This window comes from Sycon ciliatum, chromosome 2, assembly GCF_964019385.1.
Source record: "Sycon ciliatum chromosome 2, ocSycCili1.1, whole genome shotgun sequence".
NCBI lineage: Eukaryota > Metazoa > Porifera > Calcarea > Leucosolenida > Sycettidae > Sycon > Sycon ciliatum.
In genome coordinates this window covers 26,144,843-26,160,220 of record NC_088644.1, presented here as the reverse complement: position 1 = coordinate 26,160,220, position 15,378 = coordinate 26,144,843, and the positions used below count along the sequence as shown (strand labels likewise).

The 15,378-nt window shown below is 45.7% G+C and overlaps 1 protein-coding gene across 1 annotated transcript; it reads right to left on the bottom strand.

The window, feature by feature from the left end:
* Positions 1 to 4,341: 4,341 nt before the first annotated feature.
* LOC135809396 (glia maturation factor gamma-like) lies at positions 4,342 to 10,541 on the bottom strand. The gene is made up of 7 exons (XM_065322736.1): positions 10,387 to 10,541; positions 10,206 to 10,302; positions 7,135 to 7,184; positions 6,595 to 6,644; positions 6,170 to 6,252; positions 5,697 to 5,770; positions 4,342 to 4,759 (listed from the first exon to the last, which is right to left on the bottom strand). Exons 1-7 carry the CDS (start codon positions 10,387 to 10,389, stop codon positions 4,688 to 4,690), a joined length of 429 nt encoding a protein of 142 aa, XP_065178808.1. The 5' UTR covers positions 10,390 to 10,541; the 3' UTR covers positions 4,342 to 4,687.
* Positions 10,542 to 15,378: the final 4,837 nt, after the last annotated feature.

Here is a 15,378-nt window from a genome sequence, read left to right as displayed (position 1 = left end):
GCATATCAGGGAAAACGTCCATAATATGCCAAAGGCTTAGCAAGATATGCAAAAAGATATGCCAAAATATGCCAAAATATGCTCGACATAAGCAGAAAGTGTAGATCATTTCAGTAAAATTACAACCTTGGAATATTCACTGGCTTCACGGCTATCATGCTTATGGTGCAAATCAAATCACAAGCGGAATAGTATGGCTGGGGTGTGTCCCCAGCAACCGTGGCGATAGTGTTCATCCATGGGGAAATGTAGCAAACGCCTCAACCATTCCAAATTCATCCATAAAAGGCATTTCTGAACGCATTTTGTCCATAATATGAATGTTTTGTCCTCGTTTTCTTCAGAATATTTGAATTATGTGCTGGCTTCATTCCAATATTCCCTTTGTCGCTCAATATGCCATAATGAACTGTCTCACAAATATATGCGGAAATATGCGCAAGCATATTTGGTCGAGGCCTAAAGGAATTGCACTCTGAGCCCATTTTCGGAGCTGCGTAATCTGGCTCATGTATTCTTGAGTCCACCAATACGGCAATAGCACTGGCAACGATGTACAGTATGCTGCCAGTCAGAAATAAAAGGAAAGCACCCACACACAGTGCCAGCGGTCCGTTGAGCTAGCTATCTTCTGAGAAAGGCTCATCTAACTACAGACTGTACTGGCTAACCTGCCTACCTCTCCGTCGTCATGGCTTCACTCTCACCAGGGTGAGTTTCGCGATGCCATCAGACATCTGCCTACGCTATGGTTGGCTCCCACAACGCGTTAGGCCTTGGCGGATAATGCCGGCAGAAAAATTGGCAGAATTCGGTACTTTTTCGGGTAAGTTTCATGCATGTTTGGTATGTGGATAAAGCAATGGAGCAGAATTTGAGGAATTGCCCGCCATAAGGTTTGTATGGTTCTGCCAATTTCACTGCTTTTCGAGCAGAATCTGCCACCTTTTCGAGCATTATCCGCCAAGGGCTACAACTTGAACGCGTTACCGACTGCCAACGTCCTGCCAGTGCGGAAGCACTTTCACTGTGCAACATGCTCTGTCGTGCCCCTTGGAGGATTTCCCACCATCAGGCACAACGAGGTCCGCGGCATTACCGCTATGGCTGCTCAAGCAAGTAGCCCAACAAGTGTCATCTGCAACCCCTGTCAGGTGAGTACCTCCGCGGTATCGCACAGCCATCGCGGATGACCAGGCTCGGCTTAAACGTGGCAGCGATCGGCATTTGGGGAGGGCGATTCGAACGCACCTTTATTGATATCCGGTTGTTTAACCCTGCGGCGACTTCGAATCGGTCCAAACCACTTGCTGCCTGCTATGTCAAGCATAGAGCCTTAGACTTAGAGGAGAAGAAGCGGGCGTACAAGCAGCGCATCCAGCACGTCGAGCATGCTTCTTTTGTCCCTGCGGTGTTCTCCACAAGCAGAGGAATGAGCAAATGCGCTTCTGCCCTCTACAACTACAGTCCGTATCGCCTATAAGGTTGGCGGCTATAGTAATATACCGGATATAGTGATCAATTTCTCAAATTCATTTTCATTTGCCATAACTATACACAGTTATCGCGTATAGTAATAATCGTCTATAGTAATATATCGCCTATAGTGATCAAATTCTTATTTCAAAAGACCTTTATTACATTATGTTTGCATCGGTTATAGTGATTGATGTAAAATCAAGCGATGTTAGAGGAGAACAGGGTGTTACTTCTTCGTGAAGAACTTGTCCAGTGAGTGTTGTTTGGTGAGTTTTGCTCGCACAAGTTGCCAAAATATGCCTCCATCGTGAGGAAATGCTGATTTTCTGTGTCAGGAGCTACAGCCAGCTACATGACATTGTACGTGTATGTAGTGCGTATGTGCACGGCGCGCTGAGTCGTTTGACACCCCACTCGCATACATTGCATGCAGTATCGGTATTAGTAATAAAATGCTCAAAATCAAACACCAATGCTATAGGCGACACTGACTGTACAAGTACAAGCTCATTGCTGGCCTACTCTCTGCCAAGTCCACTGAGCGTTACAGCGCCGTCATCGCGCATATCCGCTCCCGTCTTTTAAAGCTTTGCTTTGCTGAGATCCTGCATTACCACAGTATGTGTTTGTATGGAGCAAGGAGCATTTTCTCTCCTGCAACACCTGCTGTTTCTGCTGAGCTAGTGGTTGCGGAAGCAGGTGTTCTTGCCTACCCTTTCTGATTTTTCTGTCTTCCTGCCATTTATTTCCTTTCCTCCTTTGCTTATTTAGTAGTAGAATAGAATCTTTACACTAAAGAGATACAGTAGACGTGGGGTCCACCAAAAAAGTGGTGACAATAGCAAGTACACAATCATATACAGTGCGTATCGGTTATAGTGTGGTCGTATACAAGAATATACTGCCTACAAGAATGACCACTCATTTTTTTCATAATCATAACACCTATTTTATGTGTATTTTTATTCTTACAAGCAGTATTATCGCATAGTAGAATATATCGGCCCTAAGAATAGATTTTGTGTAGCAAAATATGACAGATTAGTGCAAAGTGTATCGCCTGTAGTAATAACATCTGTGCTCTGTGCATGCTCAATACAATAATATTCAACACAAAAAGAGAGTTATGTCCAACTGAGCATTGTACCACTTTTTCTGTCCAGTCGGACTCTTTCTTCCGACTTCTCTCCTATCTGCTGCTCCGCAGTCGCCTAGCACGACCGCGAGTCTGATCCGTGTGTATCATGATTGTGTAGACCTACATGATCATGATGATTGTACGTGTCCACATGCCAAACATGTATTATGTCACACGTGCATATGATATGTCACACGTGATTTATCGTGTGTAAGAAATATCGGCAATAAGAATCAAATGTCGTTTTTCAAACACCCACGCTATAACCGCGGCGATACCTACTGTACATCGAAATTGAGTCTGCTGTTCAGGTCATGGTGTTCCTTTCCTGGCTCTCACATCAATCTCGTACCCCATTCCCTATCGCACCAACAAAGCATTTTCCAGCTAACGAGCTCAGGGAGCTGGCGGTGGTTGAAAGCCGGATCTAAACCAGTTGTGTTTTAGTGTAAAACTCTCGCCACTCAGGAGACATATTTTCCACACCTAGTACCTGTGTACTATTATCAATAATTATTATCTTCCTATCATACCCTGGTTTCTCATCATTCTGTTGCTTTTGCCCGTAAAAGAGGCTGTTCACCAAAGCATTTTTCAGACTGCGTTTACACAGAGACGAAATGGAACGGAACGAAAACGTGCTGGCCTCGAATCGTTTCCAAACCGTTTACACGAGAGCGAAAACGTTTCGAAAACGTTTCTAAACACTTTGAAGTGCGTTTCCATTTCGTTCCGTTTAGTATCGTTTTCGAGCGTTGTCGCGTAAACGATATGTTAACGCAACGAGTTCGTTCCGTTTCGGTCGTACTTCATTGTCGTGTAAACGCAGCCTCAGTTATGCATTACTGCTTGTTGTACAAAAGGCTGTCCCTCCAGAAACTTGCGGAGACATTTCGGAAATATCGCGGAAAAAGTTGCTAGGTAAAAATGCCACAAATTGCGGAGAATATTGCGGATTTTGTCAAATATTGCGGGATTATTGTGGTAAAATTGCGGAAATTGCGGCCGATTTTGGTACTTGAACTGTAGTGCTGTACGGTGTATGAGTCGCACAGCATAAATCATGCATGACAAAAAAGAACGTGTGCTGCGCTGAATGTGTTCAACTGCCTGACAGGAGCTTGCAAGACAGCTTTCCTCATATCCTCGGACAACACTCGACGCGAGCCGTATTTTGTGACTGTTCAGCCGCTGATTTGCCCAGAAACTTCTCCATTCTGGTGTCGATCTCACAAGTAAACTACTGACGAGCTTGAAGAACTAAACAACATCGAAGAAAGACTCGAATATCGCGGTTGCTTTTTGAAATATCGTGGTGATTTTCAGGTATCAAGGACAGTTCTCTATAATAACGCGGATGATTTTTCAAATATCGCGGATATCACGGACTTTTGTTCAAATCGCGGAAAACAACGCGGCCGCGGAATCGCAAGTTCCTGGAGGGACAGAAAAGGTGAAAACACACATCAATTCGCCCATTATCACCAGAGTGATAAGGTGATTTGGCCATGAAGCTATGGTATGACAATGATCCAAGATACCAGTAACCGGGACCCCCCCCCCCCCCCCCCCAATGTCACCATAGAAGTGGTATTAGGCAGAATAGATACAGAGCTACACACTTTGGTTTACTGTACAGACCCTGCAAAGCCTACATTGCAGTGGACTGACCACACCTGCACATGCCACTCACTCCTTCAAACTGCGCAACAGCACATACAGTGTAGTTTATAGACATGTAACCGGGTCCTCCCAATGCTTATGTGTCACGCTCATAGAGCATTGGGGGAAAAACTGAAGATTGAAATTCAGAGTGAAGAACCAGCACTCACTGAAAAAATGCCATAAATCATGAAAGTTCAAGGGAAAACGGTCTGATTTGTACCAGGGCACTGGTGCTAAATACTTAGGAGAACAATATTCTTTGTGGTATGAGGGTTCGGTTGAAATATGCTGATGATCAGTACATAAATATACAGTACATGAGATACAAGCGAAAGTTCATCTCGCATGTACATTATGTAAGACAAAAAGTGCATGAAAGTCACTCCTGGCAGGTTCGAACGAGCCTTACTGGAAGAAACCCAGCTTGGATTTCAGCCATTCTTCAGTGATGTCTTCTGTGGAACGCACTTCGAAGATCTACAAACAAATCACGAACGAGGGAAATTCATTTTTTTAGACCGGCAGCAAAGACATTACCAGTACATGTACGTAACTTAGTGCACAATTGCACTAATATTTAGGATCGAAGACGGTTGAATAAGCGGTCACGTGCTCATGCGTACACTATGTACCAGTCACCTGGTCACCGTGCCTGCAGGGTACAACTTACAGCCTGTTTGAGCGCGTTACTGTCACTCGAGTTGAGCCTTTGAACCTTTGAGTTTAACATTGGTGTGAAAGTTGTCGCCTGCAGGCACGGTGACCAGGTGACTGGGATACGCATGGGCACGTGACCGCTTATTCAACCATGTTCGATTGGGAACAAGGGCCAAACGGTGCATTCCAGCCTTCTCAGACCAAAACCAGTCGACTCAGCGTCCAAAAGATTACAACATATGGGCCAATCGCGGTCATCCGTGCTTTTATAAGAACGAAATGGCGCTTTTAGTGACATTTTGCATACAAATCCCCATCTACAGTCCATTTCAAAACTATAGACGCGTACCTAGGCAAAAACCGCTACGCCAGCATCTATACCACATAAAATCTGTGATCACTTTGTGCATAATTTTTTCCAAATTGGGCGTCTGTTATCCAATCGTTTAGAAACTATAATGAGAGTAATTGTGGAGCGATCCTGAGCAATATTCCGAAAACTATTCTCAAAAAGGTCCAGCCAAATTTGAAATATTTCAAAAACCCTACGCGTCTATAGTTTTGAAATGGACTGTAGTAGGGCGCAGTCACCCAGTTTCGATAGAAGTGGCGAGCTCGATTGGGAATAAAGGAGGAAGGGAGCGTCTCAGCCTCCTCAGACCAAGACCATTCGACTCAGCACCCCGAAGACTACAACTGGTGAAAGTTTGATTTCAGACTTAACTTCCCCTTTAATACTATTGAAGCACTAACTTACTTTTCCAATATCTGCCTCCTTGGTAAGCGAAGTCTTAGAACCAGCATACATCATATTTAGGTCAACACTGCAACCTGTCGAAAACGGCAAGAACAACAACAACAACAACAGCAGCAGCAGCAGCAGCAACAACAGCAACACACACACACAGTGAACACAAGCAAAGAGACCGAGGGAGAATGAGGTACGTGTACAGTGATCACATTCCACTCATGTTGAATTACATCGAGTACATGTACTTCAGAAGTAATCCAATGGACGACTGTCCGGACTTAATTCTGCTATACCGCAAAAACTGTCTGACCTATACACTTTGGAGAGGGAGGGAGGGAGAGAGAGTGTGTGTGTTTGTGCGCACTCACACATCAATACCAACCACAAGTACCGACACATAAAACCATTTTACATAATACTACCAAGCACACCGACGCCCCACTAGCTTTTATATCATGATGTCAGCCACACAGACATACCTTCCGGTGAGTAGAAGATGAAGCAGAGAGGATAGGACAGACGGCCATCTTTGTGCTCATACTTATAGCTATACACCACAAACGTAAGACAATTCAGTCAAGGAGCACAACACAGGACTCACACAGCCAGACCTCAGCGGTTAAGCAATAAATACTGATTCTGGTATGCACAGGGAATGTGTCTAGGCAACTGAACACAGGCTCAATTCAGAAATCACTGTGAATTGACTAGCAAAGGACACACCGGGTGCACTACTACAGTCCGTTTCCTTTGCCTTCAATATTATTCTCAAAGACCTGACTGTCAAATCTGATTAGGACCCACAATCAGCGGAAGACTAGTACACAAGAGATTTAGTAAAAACAAGTTACACTGTATGTATATCTTAGAAGAAAACACAATCATGTAATGACAAGTAGGATATCTAGGCTGAGACGTTGGCAGCTCTTCTGCCAGTTCATCGAGAGGAATATCCTGCAATGAAGAAAACAATATAGGAAAAGGACACAGGTGCATTGGTGGATATCAGGGAGTTGTATAGACCCGCGAGAGGACACAACAACACTGATTTCCGTGCATGAGGAGTGACTCAAGTCCAGGGACTCGTACCGGTGAAATTTCTCCGCTGAGTGCACCTCTCCGAGCAGCGGAATTCACGTGATTTGAGAGATCACGAGAAAACCACCTGGGAGCCGGCTGCCCATGACTATTTCTCTTACAAGTAAAGGGGTTAGTGGTAGGTAATCATCCTGTGGGCGTACTGACCACTCAAACTGAGCAAAACAGAAAACTATGAGATCGTGGATGTGAATTAAAATTTAGTGATTTTTCGTTAACGCTTTTCAAGTGTTACACAATGTGTTGAGTGGTACCATAAGTGCTCGTGGACCAGCACAAGAAAGGCAGCATGATCGACAGTCACACATGTTCTCCACCAACAACAACCCATCATTATGCAACTTACGTCATACTCCTCGTCAACCTTCACGAGGAGAGCTGCCTTATCAACTTTCACTAAACAACAAACACAGAGAGCAAGAGAAAGTCAAGCAGACGATACTAATATTCATGGTCATATCCGAACGGTTCACATTTATACATACATGCATATAAAACTCAGAGTGGTAACACTAGGGAGGTTTCGCTCTACGTAATTACAGGTACATACGAAAATAACGTAGGAACTGCACGTAATTTTCATCCGTAAAAATCCGCCCTGTTGGGTTTTGCTCTACGTGACTTCTCAAAGTATGCTAAGTATGCCTTGTTATATTGAATAGGGCATTCCCACAGGCCTTGTTGCGTTGGAGACAGAGAGGCTGCATGCGCCCACCACAAACCTAAACTGCGTTCCCCATTTAGCTTTCCACGTGCTGCAGACCTTGTGTTTCGTGGATTAAAAGCGCAGTTTTAGGCAATTTACCCCGAGGAAGCCTACCGGTGCCGGTTTGACTGCAAATATTGAAGGATTTGTCGGCATGACTGATCGCTCTGCACCAAAAAAAATGATGCAATTAAGGAGTTTCACCGAGCAGGCTTGTACACTGTGACCGATCAGGAATTACACTCTGGGGGGGGGGGGGGGGGCTATGGACTGGGATATTAGTACCCGTGCAGTGAAACTTCAGCATAAAGTACCCTGAATATAACCATACCCTGGACTATAAAGTACTATCTTTCGAGGACTCTGCACTATGCTATACCAGTCTGAGTCAATCGACCTCGGAATAGAGTACAATCATGTAGTATGCGTAGTGTAATTACACTGAACACATGTACGTACTGGACTGTGCCCCGAAAGGACATACATCTGTACTTTAAAGCCAAGATAGCTACGAACAAATTACACTGGCGCTCATGTCAAACAACAAAGCAGCAACGATTTAGTTCCAGAACATTTTCTTGTCACATTTATCAGTGAACCCAGGACAGAAGCGGACCAGGCATCATGACTTTGCACATCTATCGTTATGCTGCTTCATTACGCGACCTGTTTTATTATTTATTATTATTATTATTTATCAATGGAATCTCGTGACTGGCAGAAAATAGATAACAGCAGTAGTATACACTTGAGTTTAAGGTGAAAGCGTGTAAAATAGTGCTTGAAGAACTCACACTTGTTTTGTAATTATTCCACTCACCCATTTTACCAATGCACCCCCCCCCCCCCCAAAGCTCTCCAAGCTTCAGAGGTGGTTGAAACTTGGAGATTCCCGCGGTTTGGGATCAGCGCATGCAAATTACAGCTAAAAGCCACGTGTTGATCATGAGTGTACGCATTTCCCTTTTCGCATACACACATGTGCATACTGCATTCATAACTCAAGATCGCGGCCCCTTTGGCGCTTGACATGTGCAAAATATCTCCGAATTCTTCGAGACCCGTTCTTGAATTATTCCAGTTTCTTCAACTTCTCTTTTCTTCTTCTCCGAGAAGCTAGAGAATATAAGAATGCACCCTATTAAAGACTGCACTTGTAACATCCTTCGCACTCCCCTGATAATCTTTTAAATAGTCACGTATTTGTTTAATATCACTATTTTGCACGCTGTCACCTTAACCCTTTGTGTACCAGCCCCATCTCGAACCGTAACGTATGTTACGGTTCGACGCACCGCACTGCGCCGCGCCGTTCGGCGGCGTCCTTGCTCCGATTGACTCGCGGTTTTTGCGCTGGGCAGCTGAGATCCCACTGCAAATTTTGATGTATGATGTGGGTAGGTTGCCATTTGAAAGTATGGAGAACGAAAGCGGCGAAAAGTGCGCTTTGCAATTTCAGCGCTCTGCGATATATTTTAGCAATTTCGATCGTGTTTTCGTTCGGTTACGCTGCTTGTATCTGGAATATAGCTTGCTCTAGCTGTTGTCGATGTCTACTAGTGATGGTGAACGCCAAGAGAGAGTTGTAGTAGCGATATAATCTCAGGATCTGAATCGAAAATGAGAATTTCCATCGCTGAAGCCATTGTAGTATTCGCTCTCCAAGCAGCAGCGAGAGGGAGCGCAGCGATGGCCTGAAATAATCAAGGCAGGTGAATTTCCTCACCCATCGACTATTCCTGGTCTTCTCAATCGCCAATACCCTCGCTGGACGCAAGTAGATAAGTGAAAAGTACATATTCAAATCTGACACAATTTCAATAATTTGAAATTTTGATGCAATTGTTTGGCATCTGGTATTCACGCAATATGGCTCTTTTCCGTCCATTTCGCTATTGTTGAAGCATGCAACTGGCGGCTATACACTAGTGCAGTGGTCTCCTGTTGCTCTGTGTGAAGAAGGGCAATGTCAGCAAGTATATTCACGATTCCAAGTACACGGATCTAAATTGTCAGGAATATGGACAATTGACTCAGAAATAGGTATTCCAGGTATGGCCTGTATCTGTATTTGTGTGCTCGGTCAAAATATTTTCTTACCTGGACACATTGATACCAACAGATTCAAAAAAACATAACTTGCACATACAAAATGTGTCTTAGTTTTATGCTATAGTATAGGTCCATCATTACCGATGAGTACCCTGCGCATACATTAGATGCCTGGTACACAAAGGGTTAAACTCAAGTGTATATTATCCTACTGCTGTTGATCTATTTTCTGTCAGTCACGAGATTACATTGATAAATGTGACAAGAAAACATTCTGGAACTAAACCTTTGCTGCTTTGCTGTTTGACACGAGCGCCAGTTTAATTTTGTTATTTTACGGTTATTATCTCCACGTCGAATATTCAATCAAACTGATGTACCTGTACACTAAAAAAATTAGTGTGCATGGAAGTCATCCTGATGGATGATGTTTTCCGACAGAATAGCTATTTTACCTTCTAGACTTCTACGTGCTGCATGCATAGACTTGGTATTATAACCCAATACTAGTTCGAAACATAGACTTGCAGGAAGACGAATGTTTATATTGTAAATATAAAGTTTTAGAAGCACACAATTAGTGAACGGCTATCAGGAGCTTGTGTATATTAAAAACAACCAAATTATAATGACCAAATGCGAGGTACGTCCAAACTTACTAACAATGGCTCCATTGGTTGTTTCTTTTCGGAAGCGAAATTTTCTCAACTTCGCCTTCAGCTCAGGATCGATCTCACAAACGCTCGAACTACCAGACTGCACCAGTCGGAGGGGATTACACAACAACGGTACAGTGGTTACGCAAGGATACAACTCCTAGCAGCAACAATACGTACATACCATGATTTGTAGTTGATTGGGTCAAGAAGGAAGAAGAAAATTTATAATTCAAAGGGAAGGAGAAAAATAATTGAGAATGACAACGCCTGAGCTGCACCAAGCCTGTCTGAACTTCCTGAAGCTATCAAGACTCAAGTCAAGACAAGTGTGTTTGTGCTGTGTTTGATCAGGAGCGCGGCAGATTCGGGTACATGTACATGTACCCGCATATGGACAAAACCAGGGAGTTGAGTCAGTTGACCTGTAAGTACTGTCACTACTACAGACTGGTACGGTGGTCACGTCACTGGTCAGTGTCAGACATGTCGACAGTAGCCAGCGTAGATCTACACTACAGGTACTAGGTACTAGGTGTGGGGTGCACCAGTCCGGGGAGTACATGTACAGTAGAGTCTACGAGGATCGCGGACTGCACTGATCTGAATCACAGACTGTGAATGATCTACAAATGAATGATCTACTTCAGACTACGAGTTCAGTACAAATAATTACAAACATTATTTATCCCAACCGGCGCTTGAATGCCATCACCCGGAAGGACAGCTTTCCTCTCCCGCGTATCGACGACACGCTAGACGCGCTCGCGGGCTGTACCCACTTCTCGACCCTGGATCTCCAATCCGGATACTGGCAAGTCCCTATGGCAGAAGATTCCAGGCAATACACCGCGTTTGTCACCAGGAACGGTCTGTACCAGTTCCGCCGTATGCCGTTCGGTCTCTCCAACGCTCCAGCCACATTCCAGAGAACAATGACCTCAATTCTCCGTGATCTGCTTGGAAAGCATTGCCTGATCTACCTCGACGACATCATTGTGTTTGGCAAATCAGCTGCAGAGCATCTCCGCAGTCTTCGATTGGTTCTGGAAAGACTAAGATCTGCAGGTCTCAAAGTGAAACCCCGTAAGTGTCGCCTTCTCCGTGCACGTATCCTCTACCTCGGTCATGTCATCTCGGCCGAAGGAGTACACACCAATGACACCAATGATCCGTCAAGGCACTCCGCACCTTCCTCGGCTTTGCAGGCTACTACCGTAAGTTTGTTCATCGCTACACGCACATTGCACGACCACTCCAACACCTCATCGTTCCCAACACACCGTTCCATTGGACAGACGATCATCAACAGGCCTTTGACGCATTACGCACCGTGATTCTTACCACATCCGTTCTCCAGTATCCCGATTTCAACAAACCCTTCATCCTTGACACAGATGCATCCATCGACGCCCTTGGCGCAGTGCTCTCTCAACTTGACAGTACGGGTCGAGAGCGTCCCATTGCCTTCGCCAGTCGTGCTACTAACAAGGCTGAACGTAACTACAGCACCACCCGCTTGGAGATGCTGGGTATCGTTTGGGCCACTGAGCACTTCCGCCACTATCTTCTCCATGCACCATTCACTCTACGCACCGATCACGGAGCTCTCACATGGCTGCATACATTCAAATCGCCTACCGGTCAAGTCTCCCGTTGGTTAGAACGTATGGCAGAGTTCTCCTACACCATTCAACACCGCGCTGGAAAGTCTCACGGCAACGCCGATGCTCTTTCACGCTATCCACATGCGGACATATCCTCCCCCACGGACACCACTACCCACCGGCCCATGACATCTACACTGCCAGTTTCCCACATCACCGCACTCGTCTTTACAGACACTCCACATTCTCACACGACATGGCTTCAAGCTCAACAAGACGATTCCGCCATTTCCTCCGTGATCCACCGCGTCACTTCAGGAAAACCATTTCCACAACCAACCGATTCACCCACCGTTACTGCCCTGCTCAAGATCCACGATCAACTCTCTATCCATGACGACCTTCTCTTCCACACACACCATGATAAGCTCCAGATAGTTGTTCCCTCCATTATGCAGACTCCCCTGATCCACGATGCACACGCTCCTCCGACTTCTGGACACTTCAGTACAAAACGCACCCTTGCACGTGTCAACGAGCATTATTTCTGGCCAGGAATGAAAGCAGCCATTGACCGCTACTGTACTCGATGTCTGGAATGCCAACAGAACAAGCACAAGAATCCTGTTGCCCGAGCTCCTCTTCAACACATCACAGCTACACGCCCATACCAGATCATTGCTATGGACTTCATGGGTCCTCTACCTCGTTCAAATGGTGGTAATCTTTACATCATGGCCGTTGTCGATTACTTCACCAAATGGTTAGAGTTGTTCCCGCTCCGTAATATCCAAGCCACCACAGTTGCCGATACACTCACTAGCCACATATTCTCTCGCTATGGAGTACCTGAGCAAATACACTCCGACCAAGGCTCCCAGTTCGAATCCGACCTCTTCCAGGATCTATGCAAGACGCTCCACATCCACAAAACACGCACCACTCCGTATCATCCTCAATGTGACGGCCTCGTCGAACGATCAAACCGTACGGTCCAGAACATTCTCAAAGCTTACACGAACGACACGCAATCCGACTGGGATAAACATCTCCGTACCACGATGCTCCCCTACAACACCAGTGTCCACTCAACGACTGGTTTCACGCCCTACTTCCTCATGTTTGGCCGTGAAGCTACGTTGCCACTCCATCTCATGTACCCACTTCCACAACCACATGCACCGCAGCCAATCTCAACGTTCGTCACTGATCTCCAAGCTCGCCTTCAGACTTCCTTTGACACCGTTCGTCAACACACTGATCAACACCACAAGTACTCCAAAGCCCGCTACGACCTCAAAGCCACAGCTTCCCAGTTCAAAAATCAAGATTTTGTCTGGCTACATGCTCACCCGCCACCTCATGTCTCACCGAAACTCTTCAAACACTGGACCGGCCCCTGGAAAATCATCAATTGTCCTTCTGCCGTTACATACACATTGCAAGCCCATTTCCACACGACCCCTCACATGCAACGCGTCACAACCGTCCACCGCAACAGACTTCGTCCATACCTCACACCTGTGCAGTACACACCACCATCTCTAATGTCCACCCCACCACAACCAGTTCCGCAACCCTCAACACGTAACGCACCCGTTCTCAAATTCGGCCTCCTGCCTATTTTCGTGTCTATGCTGCACCAGGTTAGTGACAGCAATGGCCACGCCTACGCAGACGCCTCGGTTCAGCACGACGCGGTGCTATCACTCTCCACCAACTCGACCACCCCTTCTCCCGACCCCGGCGACACCACCACTGACAGTGGCAGGGTTACGAGCCCGCCGCGCCGCTCGCACCATCCCGGCTCACCGATCATCAACCTCCCCGGAAATTGCTGCGGAACATTCGCCATCCCCGCCAGCAAAGCGGAAATCACCGCCGCCGGAGGATCCGTCTGCCACCCCTATCACCACCTCCCAAGGATCACTCTCCCAAACCTACGAGTGGATCGTCACCTGATGTCTCTGCGACTCAACAAGATCTAATCGAACTGCATATTAATGATTCAGATGAGGAAATGCTAACTGATATAGTCTAGTACCCGTAATGTTTCTTCCTTCATCAAGTTCATACATTACTACTGCCTTCAATTTTTTTTCTCTCTTTACTGCTATTCATGTACATGTCCCCTCTTACTTTTCCTTCGCATGAGGACATCCGCCCGCAAAGAGGAGAGCTATGTTAGGGTAGAAATGCATACATTATAAATGACATGTACATGACTTGATTGCGACTACTAGTACTGTAGTACATGCACGAAAACGTAAGCCTCGTCATAAGCTATAATTAGATCTCCCATGCTTGTAACCTCGTTGTCAGCACTTCTAGAACTAGTACTTCTACCACTTCCTTTTAGTTAGTCAATCACGTCGTTGATTCCGGACTGTTCCATACCTTACAGTAATATGCCTGATGAGTAATGTTGCTGACTCAATTGCATAATATAGATATCTCACCTTCTAGAATACCTCGCTTAGTCATTATGTTTATGTTACGCAATGCTCACTTCATCTACATGTATAGCAATGATGATCTAGGTTTACCTTCTCCACTATTCTAGAATTTGTAGAAGGATGATTTCGTAATCCTTGTCTTACCAACCTTAGTTCTCTACCTTCGCTATAAAAGCTGCTGCCTTTCTAGTTTCCTACGGGATTAGTTTCTTGCCGATTAAGACCAGCTCTCCGCAGATCAGTTCCATGTGGATTAGTTTCATGCTAGACTACAGTGTATTACCTGAGAACTCTTTCTCTCTCTCTGAATAAGTGTGCAATTCCGTATGATAACCATTATCCATTACTGTACCCTCGTGCTCTGCCGACTGAGCGAAACCGGGACTTAAAGGGGCACTCCGGGAATATTTTCGGTGGTGTGTTCTCTTCATGGGGGCCTTATATGGCCCCCAAGGAATGGGGAATCGCGAAAACTAGACCCAAAAAGTCGATATATGAAGCCAGGGAGGGCCAAGTTTGTCTCCTCTTTTGATGGTTTTGATGACGTCACGTGTGATTAGTATTCAAATTCTCTGCATTTGAAGATCTTAGTTTTTTGAATTTTCTGGTGATGAAAAACGATGTTTGGTCAACATTCCCAAGCTTCACAACTGCGACCATACTCGATCTCCTGAGGTGCCCCTGGTAGAAGCGCAGCCTGATGAGGGCCAGGAAATTGGAGCGGACGACTTCACTGGTCGACAAGGAAATAACGATTGGTGTTCCTGCCAGAAATGTGGGGTGATGCAGAGGGCAGTCGATTACCTTCGCTGTCGAGAGAGCGCTGCAGCTGTTAGCATTGACAGCCCTTTGACATGCGTTACACATCACCCCGACTTCGCGTCAGCTTGTCTAAACAAAACTGTTCTGACCATATGCCTCACGGCGTATAGTCTAGAGAGAATTTCGGGATCCTCGTACTCGGACCAGTGAAGTCGTCCGCTCCAATCTCCTGGCCCTCATCAGGCTGCGCTTCTACCAGGGGCACCTCAGGGGGTCCTTCGGGTTCCTTAGAGTAGGTCCGCAGTTGTGAAGCTTGGGAATGTCGACCAAACATCGTTCTTCATCACCAGA